We start from the raw sequence: 12,837 nt of genomic DNA, 5'->3' as shown, positions 1-12,837 counted from the left end.
AAATCCTATGAAAGTGTCTTGATTTTTCTTTAGCCTTGCTTCCATTATTAGCCGTAACGTCAGAATTGCCTCTCTCGTCCCTTTACTTTTACTAAAGCCAAACTGATCGACACCTAGCGCATTCTCAATTTTCTTTTCCATTCTTCTGTATATTATTCTTGTAACCAGCTTCGATGCATGAGCTGTTAAGCTGATTGTGCGAAAATTCTGTTTCTTCTTCTATCACATCAGACAAATCTTCACCCTCATAGAGGCTTTCAATGTATTCTTTCCACCTATCTGCTCTCTCCTCTGCATTTAAGAGTGGAATTCCCGTTGCGCTCTTAATGTTACCACCGTTTCTTATAATGTCACCAAAGGTTGTTTTGACTTTCCTGTATGCTGAGTCTGTCCTTCCGACAATCATATCTTTTTCTATGTCTTCACATTTTTCCTGCAGCCATTTCGTCTTAGCTTCCCTGCACTTCCTATTTATTTCATTCCTCAGCGACTTGTATTTCTGTATTCCTGATTTTCCCGGAACATGTTTGTACTTCCTCCATTCATCAATCAACTGAAGTATTTCTTCTGTTACCCATGGTTTCTTCGCAGCTACCTTCTTTGTACCTATGTTTTCCTTCCCAACTGCTGTGATGGCCCTTTTAAGAGATGTCCATTCCTCTTCAACTGTACTGCCTACTGCGCTATTCCTTATTGCTGTATCTATAGCGTTAGAGAACTTCAAACGTATCTCGTCATTCCTTAGTACTTCCGTATCCCACTTCTTTGCGTATTGATTCTTCCTGACTAATGTCTTGAACTTCAGCCTACTCTTCATCACTACTATATTGTGATCTGAGTCTATATCTGCTCCTGGGTATGCCTTACAGTCCACTATCTGATTTCGGAATCTCTGTCTGACCATGATGTAATCTAATTGAAATCTTCCCGTATCTCCCGGCCTTTTCCAATTATACCTACTCCTCTTGTGATTCTTGAACAGGGTATTCGCTATTACTAGCTGAAATTTGTTACAGAACTCAATTAGTCTTTCTCCTCTTTCATTCCTTGTCCCAAGCCCATATTCTCCTGTAACCTTTTCTTCTACTCCTTCCTCTACAACTGCATTCCAGTCGCCCATGACTATTAGATTTTCGTCCCCCTTTACATACTGCATTACCCTTTCAATATCCTCATACACTTTCTCTATCTGTTCATCTTCAGAATGAGATTTTCACTCTGCAGCGGAGTGTGCGCTGATATGAAACTTCCCGGCAGATTAAAGCTGTGTGCCCGACCGAGACTCAAACTCGGGACCTTTGCCTTACGAGGGCAAGTGCTCTACCAACTGAGCTACCGAAGCACGACTCACGCCCAGTACTCACAGCTTTACTTCTGCCAGTACCTCGTCTCCTACATTCAAAACTTTACAGAAACTCTCCTGCGAACTTTGCAGAACTAGCACTCCTGAAAGAAAGGATATTGCGGAGACATGGCTTAGTCACAGCCTGGGGGATGTTTCCAGAAGGAGATTTTCACTCTGCAGCGGAGTGTGCGCTGATATGAAACTTCCTGGCAGATTGAAACTGTGTGCCCGACCGAGACTCAAACTCGGGACCTTTGCCTTACGCGGGCAAGTGCTCTACCAACTGAGCTACCGAAGCACGACTCACGCCCAGTACTCACAGCTTTACTTCTGCCAGTACCTCGTCACCTACCTTCCAAACTTTACAGAAGCTCTCCCGCGAACCTTGCAGAACTAGCACTCCTGAAAGAAAGGATATTGCGGAGACAGGGTTTAGCCACAGCCTGGGGGATGTTTCCAGAATGAGATTTTCACTCTGCAGCGGAGTGTGCGCTGATATGAAACTTCCTGGCAGATTAAAACTGTGTGCCCGACCGAGACTCGAACTCGGGACCTTTGCCTTTTGCAGGCAAGTGCTCTGCAACTGAGCTATCGAAGCACGACTCACGTCCGGTACTCACAGCTTTACTTCTGCCAGTACCTCGTCTCCTACCTTCCGAACTTTACATAAGCTCTCCTGCGAACCTTGCAGAACTAGCATTCCTGAAAGAAAGGATATTGCGGAGACATGGCTTAGCCACAGCCTGGGGGATGTTTCCAGAATGAGATTTTCACTTCAGCTTGCGACGTCGGCATGTATACCTGAACTATCGTTGTCGGTGTTGGTCTGCTGTCGATTCTGATTACAACAACCCGATCACTGAACTGTTCACAGTAACACACCCTCTGCCCTACCTTCCTATTCCTAACGAATCCTACACCTGCTATATCATTTTCTGCTGCTGTTGATATTACCCGATACTCATCTGACCAGAAATCCTAGTCTTCCTTCCACTTCACTTCACTGACCCCTACTATATCTAAATTGAGCCTTTGCATTTCCCTTTTCAGATTTACTAGTTTCCCTACCACATTCAAGCTTCTGACATTCCACGCCCCGACTCGTAGAACGTTATCCTTCCGTTGATTATTCAATCTTTTTCTCATGGTAACCTCCCCCTTGGCAGTCCCCTCCCGGAGATCCGAATGGGTGAATATTCCGGAATCTTTTGCCAATGGAGAGATCATCATGACACTTCTTCAATTACAGGCCACATGTCCTGTGGATACACGTTACGTGTCTTTAATGCAGTGGTTTCCATTGCCTTCTGCTGATTCTTCCGCCTTTAGGGGCAATTTCCCACCCCTAGGACAAGAGAGTGCCCTGAACCTCTATCCGCTCCTCCACCCTCTTTGACAAGGCCGTTGGCAGAATGAGGCTGACTTCTTATGCCGGAAGTCTTTGGCTGCCAATGCTGATTATTTATCAAAATTTAGGCAGTGTCAGGGATCGAACCCGGGACCGAAGACGTTTTGATTATGAATCAAAGACGCTACCCCTAGACCACAGGTACATCACCCAGATCTCTCACCAACTGAAAACGTCTGGTGGCCGAGCAACTGGCTCGTCACAATACGCCAGTCACTGCTCTTGATGAACTGTGGTATCGTGTTGAAGCTGCATGGGTAGCTGTACCTGAACACGCCATCCAAGTTCCGTTTGACTCAATGCCCAGGCATATCAAGGTCGTTATTACGGCCAGAGGTGGTTGTTCTGGGTACTGATTTCTCAGGATCTATGTACCCAGATTGCGTGAAAATGTAATCACATGTCAGTTCTAGTATAATATATTTGTCCAATGAATACCCGTTTATCATCTGCATTTCTTCTTGGTGTAGCAATTTTAATGGCCAGTAGTGTATGTTAATGTTGCAACTATAATGTAACTATAACGCTGTTTTAATTTACCTGTATTTGTGCAGAAATGCGGCCTTCTCCAGCAGTGAACCACTGAGTTACCCGAGCTCCCTGACACTCCCGGAGGACGTGCCTGAACAGCGCTCGGTAGCCGCCCCGGTCGAACACTGACCGCAGCAGCGCGGGGTCCTGCGAGCCCCCTCGGAAGTCGCCGAGGTGGCTGACGTCGTCGCCGGCCTCCAGCAGCGCCTTCACCGCAGCCCAGCGGCGGCCCTCCGCGGCGTACCGCAGCGGCGTCCACCGCAGCAGGGCGTCCTCGGCAGACATGGCCCCCTCCTGCGGACGCCTGCACAGCCGCAGCAGCAGCAGCGAGGAGCCCGCCCCGTGGGCCGCCGCCAGGTGCAGCGCGCCGCGCCCGCACGCGTCCGCCTCCCCGGGTGTGTCGGCGCCCGCCGCCAGCAGCGCCCCGACCTCCCCTTCGTCACCGTCCAGCACGGCCAGCAGCAGCGGCCGCCCTCTCGCTGCCCTGCGGTCGAAGGATTCCAGGAAGAACTCGAGGCTCCCGTCCACGTACGCTTCTCGGTACACCGTCGCACAGCTCGGCTCTCGAAACCCGACGAAGCACCACTTAGCGAGGAAGTGTTCGGCGAACGTCCTGTGCAGGAACACGGGTTTACTGTCAGTGAACTCGTACACGATTCCAGCTTTTACGAAGATGTCACTGTCGAGTGACGGACCCAGTGGTTCGTCCGCACTGTGCACCAGAGCCGACACTGCGAGGAGCATCAGCTGATCTTCGTGCCTCTTCCTCGCCGCCTCGATCTCTTTCCTCTTGCCGGGAGCAGACATGTTGTCACCCCACTTTTCCTCGTAAAGCCTCCTGAATTTATTTCGGAAGAAATCCTCGTACAGCGTCACAATATCGTATATTGCTGCTCTTTCCCCTGACAGATTCACATACATTTTGGCGAAGAGTGGAATTCTCAGGAGATCCCTCACACTCTTTTTGAGACCGTTAATGGATGGGACGTTTCGCCTCCAACTGTGAAGAGTGAAGAACTCCTGTAGCTCTGGATCACTGAAAGGCCGCAGTGTGTGGGCCAGCACACCCATCTGTGTCTCCAATTGTGTCACTGGCGCTGGTCTCGTCGTCACCAGGAGCTTCCCCCGATGTGGCGTCAGCAGAGACAACACCTCGAGGCATTTGTCGGCGTAATCTGGGCACACCTCGTCGAAGCCGTCCACGAGACAGACGACTCGCGGTGACTCCAGCAGGCTGTGGTGAAGCAGTGCGTACTCCAGCCTGCCCTCATCGCCCTTATTAAAGACAGATTGCTGTAAGATGTCTTCTAGGGCTATTGTACCACTGTCACAGTGATCAAAAACTGTGTAAAAGTCCAACAAATTAACTCTCAATAACCAGCAGGCAGAATCCCTATCTTTTAACTGCTTCCCCACATGGGACAGCATCGTCGACTTTCCCACACCAGGCCTCCCCTCCACAATTACTGTATTACTAGCGGCATCTAATACTTCAAGCTGATCTCTCTCCTTCTCTCTTACATAGTCTCGAATCTTACGAGGGTTCCCTTGAAAGTAAAGAATCTCCCACCCATCATCAGCAAATTGTAACACATAAATACTCCAGTTGGTATGTTTTCTACAGATTTCTCGAATAACAGACATCTCCAGGTTGTCAGTTAACGCAAACAGGGGCCACTCTATTTCTGATGAAGTGAACACACTGCCCACATGTGCCACACTCGACACTGTATGTCCACCAATTTCGTGCGATAGCAGTCTGTAGGATGCACTGTCGGTGATGCACACATCCTGTTGCCCCACAGACGAGAAGAACTCGGTCGCCACAAGACGCCGCTCCACCAGTTTCGTTGGAGAATAGTCTGACAGCAGTGGCTCCAACTCCTGGCCCATCCGCAGAGGCTGAGTCAACTGTGCCAGGGCCAACAACAGTGCCGGATTCCCATCCACCACTGCTTTGAGGGTGTCAGCATCTCCCATAAGGTCCCTCAGGTGGCATTCGTAGTGGTCCCCATTCAGTCTGACCTTCATATTCAAGCTTTCATTCCAGCTGTCGTCACTGATGTTCGAAGATTGGCAAGTGTCAATGAAGCAGCTATTTTCTGTCATTGAGGCAATCACCAGGCGGCGGTCAGTGTGCATCTGTTCCATCAGCTCAAAGAAAATGTCGGAGTTATCACGGTTATCGTCGTCTACAAGTACCTGTAGATGATTAAAATTAATAAGTTAATTTCAGACATTTTCAAAAGTTTAAATTCTTTTTAATGCGGCATTTCGATTATTCAAGAAACTATAAAATCAAGATACTGAACTTTGTAAATATTACAATCTGGTTCTGACGTAATATAACATAAACTTCTGACATCAAAACAAAATTGCTTCCAATTTCCTGTTCCTTATGTACAAATATTTTTATATATAACGTATGGGAAAACTAAAAGTGGGACATAAAATATTTCGTGCACCTTGAGATACACAACTCAGCTCCCATCATTCGTATCTGGGGCAGACAATGTACGTTGTGTCATCTATATAAAGTGCATGAAATATTTTCTGGGCCAGTTTAAGTTTGCCTACACTATACATGCACATGAGGTTATCAACATGTGATCCAGAATTTCGATTTTAATTGTCTTCTAGAAAGTAGACAAAGTTGCTATCATCTATTAATAGAAATACAACTTATCCACAAAGTGATAGCAGTAATAATTCTATGCACAACAAGTTAGTTGGCATGACTGCACCAAACCTATGATTCGATAGTACTGCACTATTTGGATCAGACGCTTTCAGAAAGAGTTTATTGAAATAGTTTACCTCAGTCAAAGTAGAAGGTCGAAATAACTCGACTGAGATATCTAATTTCCCTTACAACACCATATTTTAATTAATATGCATAAATTACAACATAAATTACTTTTCACAGACGAGTATTAGGCAAAATCCTAAATATTCACATTCCCTTGATCAAACTTCACCATTTGCTTTGTTTATCTATAAGACAGAATTCAATTATTCCGTTAATATTAAAGCAGTGTTTTCACTTCTAGCACTATTGTACTCAAGTCAGCCAAGTTGAATAAATATAAACATGAATTGCGTGCATAGAGAAGTGGCATTTGGTGAAAGAAATTGTTACATTGTGTACGTGCTGATAGCTCTGACCCTTCCAACATATTTAACAACGATAGATTTGAAAACTACTTTGAAATAGCCACTACATAAACTCATTGTCCCCTCGACCAAACACAACAATTACTTTAGCGCTTTAGCGATAAATGCAGAAACAGTACGTTTCTATTATGATATATTAAAGTGCTGTGCTGTGTTTTTCTGTCTTTATTTTTGGGCTAATCTCAGGAATCGATTTTCACTAATAGATACAATTATGAGAAGGCTTTGCTGATGTGATTTACGTATGTTAAATGATAAGTGTGTGTATATGTATTTTTATCTGTTCCATATTTATTTGGCGTTTGGAATGACTTCTCAATTCAATGATGGGAGCTACAGATGGTCAGCGAAAGAGGGGGCGGCATCTGTCAGGAAAAGTAGCAAAGTAAACAGCCACCACAACTCTGGGAGAGCACCAAATCTTAACCAGAATCTGTTTTGGGCGGGGTAGTTTTGTAGTATAGCACTTTCCAAAAGGTTGGGGCATTTAGACCTGTCAGAAGCATCGACTCTTCAGTCTGCCTTTAACCTAGCATTCACCTCTCAATAATGTGAAGATTTGCCAGGATCAATATATGGTTAAGATTCCACTTAACATGCAAGTCCCCTTTTCCTGATTAGATAACTGTGGACGTTCGAGGACACACAGGTCGCCAAAATGGCATCCTATTAAAATACATGCACCAAGTCAATGTGCAACACAAAATTATTGTTTCCACAACCTATTAAACACTGTCCACCACGTTAATATGACCACCCATCGAAAGTCCGAAAAGCAGCATTTTTCAGAATGGACTGTCGTGAGACACGGTAGGAGGAGAGCCAGTGTGGTTGTGGGACGCACCGACAGGGATGCGGAGCCATGCAGACTCAAGTGCCGTGGTTATTTGCGGTAGGTTTCTCAGTTGCGATCCGTAGCGCGAACAGCCCCACTGAGGTGGTCCCAAAGATTCTCAACTGTGCTTGGGAAGTATGGTGAACACGTAAGTACGACAAATTCATCCTGGAACTCTTCGAATCACACATGTACACTGCGAGCTGTGTGACACTTAGCATTGTCCTGCCGGTAGTGCCATCGTGTCGAAAAAAAACAAATAGTATGTATCGGTGGATATGGTCCCCAATGATGGAGGCATTCTTCTGTTGACTCATTGTGTCTTTCAGAATGACGATGTCACTCAAAGAATGTAACGAAAAAATTTTCCAGATCATAATGCTCCCTCCTTGTTTTCTTTCAGATTTCACGTCTTACATACAATGGCCATATATCCAATGGAAAATTAAACGTAATTTATCTGGAAAAGCCGCCTGTCGCCACTCAGCGGCCGTTCATTTGCGGCACTGGCGTGCAAATTCCAGCCTCCATCTCCAGTGAACAGCAGTCAGCATTGGTGCGTGAGCCAGGTGCACGCTGCTGAGGTCCATACACAGCAAAGTTCACTGAACAGCCCTTGAGCAGGCACTTTTGGCAAATCCTTGGTTGATCTGGTGGTCAGCTGCTCAACAGTTGAACGCCTGTTCCCCCATACATGTCTCCACAGTCATCATTCAGCTCCATCATCTGTGGCCCTTGGTGCACCACAGTTGTCAGAGTACCCAATATGGATAGCACCATTTTTCCATGCACCATGTACTTATCCACAGCAGCATGTGAACAGTTCACTAATTTAGCCGTTTCGGAAATGCTTCCACCCTTGGCCTGAAAACAGTGATTGCGCCCTTTTCGAGTTCTGCACTACGACAACGACTGCATTGCCCCCCCGCCCCCCCCCCCCAGCATACTTTATATACTCTCCACTGCTAGTACTGCCAATACTATGACAGGGATTTTAACGTGGTTTCCACTAATAGGTAGACTGATTCACGAGAAAAGTTTGCATATATAAATTATTATCACTAGTGAGACAAGTCATTCACCATACATACTTAGAGCTCCTGAGTGAAGCTTTGGCTAGGGTAGGACACTGTAAATGTATTCTAGCTTTTTATCCATAACGTCACCCAAGTATGTGTTGTGCACATGTATTCCACACATTTCGTCCTTCCCCTCTCTCTATCCACGTCTTCCTCCCACTTTAATCTGTCCATCTCCTTCTCCCTACCCACTCTCTGTCCTCCTCATCCTCTCACCTTAACCTGTCCATCTCCTACTCCCTACTCTCCTTGCTTCTCCATACCCTCGTACCCCTCTCCTTATGTCCATCAGCTACTACCGTCTCTCTGTGAATCCCCCCCCCCCCCCCCCGCTCCCAACCCCCAGTTTCTCTGTCCATCTCATCCCCATCTCTTTCCTAAGCCTTGTCCATCTGTAAGTGTAGCTCCTGCAATGTATGACGATACTAACTGCAGAACATTCTTGTTATGCTTGACAGCCTACATCTCAGGGATTCAAAAACTCTTTACACCTGTATGTCTGCTCCTCTGGGAGCTACGAGGTTCTAGCTTCTGCAGTGCTGCTTCTCAGATAGCAAGTAGTGTGTGTATAAAATTTGGTTGATATCATAATTAACTATAAAAACTGGTACAAGTGAAAGTATCCAATAATAGAAGCAGAAATTTTCCTGTAAATGGGGGTCCACAAAGTAGCCATTTGGGAATTAATTGCAAATGGGTGTTTACCACCTATCACCGACTTCAGTGTGAAGTATGGTCCTAGTTAGTAAAAAAGTGTTTGATATAAACTTATCGATTAAGATACCAATTAATTGGCCTCCAATTTAATGCACTAACAGTCCCATTTAGCAGTGTTTACAACCAAATAGCTGATTCTTTATTTTTAAATTGTAGCTCATTTCTCAGGTACCACTGCAAAGTATTTGAATACCAATGTTAATTAGTGTAAGATCACTGCACATTTTTTTAATGGAACTATATACTTCACAATGAGTTTAGAAACCTCTCGAAAAAATCATACTTGCTTTAACGTGTTGAATGATACTGTAGAAACCTTTTTCATGATCATGAAACTTGCACAAAATAAAAAGGCTGTTTCACAAATGACCCCATATATGTATAACGAGTGATCAAAAAGTTTCCATTCGAAGGGCTTACAGTCCAGAATCAGTGAAACTTTCACAAAATGAAAACTGTGTTTCACAAAGGACCCCATATATGTATAACGAGTGATCAAAAAGTTTCCATTCGAAGCGCTTACAGGCCAGAATTAGTGAAACTTTCACAAAATAAAAAGGGTGTTTCACAAATGACCCCATATATGTACAACGAGTGATCAAAAAGTTTCTATTCGAAGGGCTTACAGTCCAGAATCAGTGCAACTTTCACAAAATAAAAAGGGCGTTTCACAAATGACCCCACATATGTACAACAAGTGATCAAAAAGGTTCCATTCGAAGGGCTTAGAGTCCAAAATCAGTACGCCAATCGCGCAAAATCACTGTGAAACTGAAGCAATCAGCCCATCGTCCCACCAAGCTGAAGATACCTGTTTGTTAAAACACCAACCATGTCCTGCTGCATGAAGAAGTCCGTGACCACCTCCTGTCCCACACCCTCGTTCGACAGGAATCGTCGACCCTCCAAAGCCTCTCTTAAGGGACCGAAGGTGTGATAATAGCACGGGAAGAGATCAGGACTAGAGGATGGGAGCTCAAGTGTCTGACAACGGATCTGGCGTAAGTTATGCACGAAACGCATTCTTCTTTCTCCGGTTGATGTCTACCGGCGTTTATCCATCGTCAGCCAAGAAAAGAAAACAGCACGTTGTTCCTGTTTGGTAGCGTTTGGTAATAACGTTACAGTAGTTTACGTTTCCACATTTACCGCACACACGTCAGAAAGACACGAGGGCTGTACTAGTCCTTTGCCTACACGTCGGTGCTTGTATGCCCCATCGGAGTCGTGCTACGTTGCATAAGCGCTACGCCAACGCCATCAAACGGACAATTTTTCAATGTTCCTTATATATATCGGTGCCCACTTTGTCTTGAGCACCACAAGTAACGTTTTGGCCGGAATCAAAATAACAAAATGTCTAGCAAATGTTGTTTAGCTACCAAAGGAACATTAAGCAGCATGGTCTCTTTTCTTGCAACTTTGATGTTTACAACAGACGAAAGAGACGATACTATTATTTACGATGAATGCGTGGACGTCTTGTCTGACGTTCCGGACGAATTGGCCGATTGGGAAGAAGACATTGGATATCAAAAAAATGAAAGTGAAGCAGAATCGTCGGATGATAGTGAAATACGTCCAAGAAGAATTCGGCGAACGCTACGGTTGCTAACTGATTCTGATGAATCAAACGAAGAACGCAGACTATGATTTACTGAGGACCAATAATAAATTTGAAGGATCTCCGGGTCCACACATATTTCCCAAAGATACACAGAGCGTCTTGGGTACCGTAGAATTATATATTGGGAACGATCTATTTGAATATACACTCCTGGAAATGGAAAAAAGAACACATTGACACCGGTGTGTCAGACCCACCATACTTGCTCCGGACACTGCGAGAGGGCTGTACAAGCAATGATCACACGCACGGCACAGCGGACACGCCAGGAACCGCGGTGTTGGCCGTCGAATGGCGCTAGCTGCGCAGCATTTGTGCACCGCCGCCGTCAGTGTCAGCCAGTTTGCCGTGGCATACGGAGCTCCATCGCAGTCTTTAACACTGGTAGCATGCCGCGACAGCGTGGACGTGAACCGTATGTGCAGTTGACGGACTTTGAGCGGGGGCGTATAGTGGGCATGCGGGAGGCCGGATGGACGTACCGCCGAATTGCTCAACACGTGGGGCGTGAGGTCTCCACAGTACATCGATGTTGTCGCCAGTGGTCGGCGGAAGGTGCACGTGCCCGTCGACCTGGGACCGGACCGCAGCGACGCACGGATGCACGCCAAGACCGTAGGATCCTACGCAGTGCCGTAGGGGACCGCACCGCCACTTCCCAGCAAATTAGGGACACTGTTGCTCCTGGGGTATCGGCGAGGACCATTCGCAACCGTCTCCATGAAGCTGGGCTACGGTCCCGCACACCGTTAGGCCGTCTTCTGCTCACGCCCCAACATCGTGCAGCCCGCCTCCAGTGGTGTCGCGACAGGCGTGAATGGAGGGACGAATGGAGACGTGTCGTCTTCAGCGATGAGAGTCGCTTCTGCCTTGGTGCCAATGATGGTCGTATGCGTGTTTGGCGCCGTGCAGGTGAGCGCCACAATCAGGACTGCATACGACCGAGGCACACAGGGCCAACACCCGGCATCATGGTGTGGGGAGCGATCTCCTACACTGGCCGTACACCACTGGTGATCGTCGAGGGGACACTGAATAGTGCACGGTACATCCAAACCGTCATCGAACCCATCGTTCTACCATTCCTAGACCGGCAAGGGAACTTGCTGTTCCAACAGGACAATGCACGTCCGCATGTATCCCGTGCCACCCAACGTGCTCTAGAAGGTGTAAGTCAACTACCCTGGCCAGCAAGATCTCCGGATCTGTCCCCCATTGAGCATGTTTGGGACTGGATGAAGCGTCGTCTCACGCGGTCTGCACGTCCAGCACGAACGCTGGTCCAACTGAGGCGCCAGGTGGAAATGGCATGGCAAGCCGTTCCACAGGACTACATTCAGCATCTCTACGATCGTCTCCATGGGAGAATAGCAGCCTGCATTGCTGCGAAAGGTGGATATACACTGTACTAGTGCCGACATTGTGCATGCTCTGTTGCCTGTGTCTATGTGCCTGTGGTTCTGTCAGTGTGATCATGTGATGTATCTGACCCCAGGAATGTGTCAACAAAGTTTCCCCTTCCTGGGACAATGAATTCACGGTGTTCTTATTTCAATTTCCAGGAGTGTATTAGCAACGAAACCAAGAAGTATTAGAGTCAAAATTGCAATAGAAGAAAACTGGATTAAAAAAATGCCAAATTTGTCAACGTTACGGGACCCGAACTTAGAATATGGTTTGAGGTTGCTATCCTTATGGGAAATGTAAAAAAAAGCAAGGATCGATGATGACTGGTCAACGAATCCGTTGATACCAATATTTCGCAAAACGATGTCCCGCAACTGATTCAGACAATATTATCATTTTTACATTTTTCCGACACCAACAATAAATCGGCTTTTCAAAGTGCAATTTGTAATTCATTATTTTCCCAAAAAGTTTGAAGAAACGTTTAATCTACGTCAAAACATCTCAGTCGATGAAGGAATGATACCGTGGCGTGGACAGTTAAATTTTAAAGTTTACAATCCGTCGAAAATTACGAAATATGGGATACGCATTCGGATGCTGTGCGATTGGAGTACGGGACACATTTCCTCATTAAATATATATATTCCGGCGCTGGACAACCTTTAGCACAAACAGTGATGGAACTACTGACTCCTTCTTATGGAAAGTGGC

At 46.2% G+C, this 12,837-nt stretch overlaps 1 protein-coding gene and 1 non-coding gene across 2 annotated transcripts in view; both read right to left on the bottom strand.

Moving 5' to 3' along the window:
* The window catches only part of LOC124717248, a 105,503-nt gene that overhangs the window by 25,566 nt on the left and 67,100 nt on the right, over window positions 1-12,837 (bottom strand). The window contains exon 4 of the mRNA XM_047244049.1: window positions 3,294-5,486. Coding sequence (XP_047100005.1) covers window positions 3,294-5,486 — 2,193 coding nt within the window. The remainder of the gene's footprint in view (window positions 1-3,293; window positions 5,487-12,837) is intronic.
* Window positions 1,269-1,343, bottom strand: Trnat-cgu. The gene has a single exon. It is a non-coding gene; the product is annotated as a tRNA-Thr (tRNA).

The sequence above is a fragment of the Schistocerca piceifrons genome, chromosome 9 (assembly GCF_021461385.2).
Source record: "Schistocerca piceifrons isolate TAMUIC-IGC-003096 chromosome 9, iqSchPice1.1, whole genome shotgun sequence".
Lineage (NCBI taxonomy): Eukaryota > Metazoa > Arthropoda > Insecta > Orthoptera > Acrididae > Schistocerca > Schistocerca piceifrons.
This window is presented reverse-complemented; position numbering and strand designations above follow the sequence as displayed.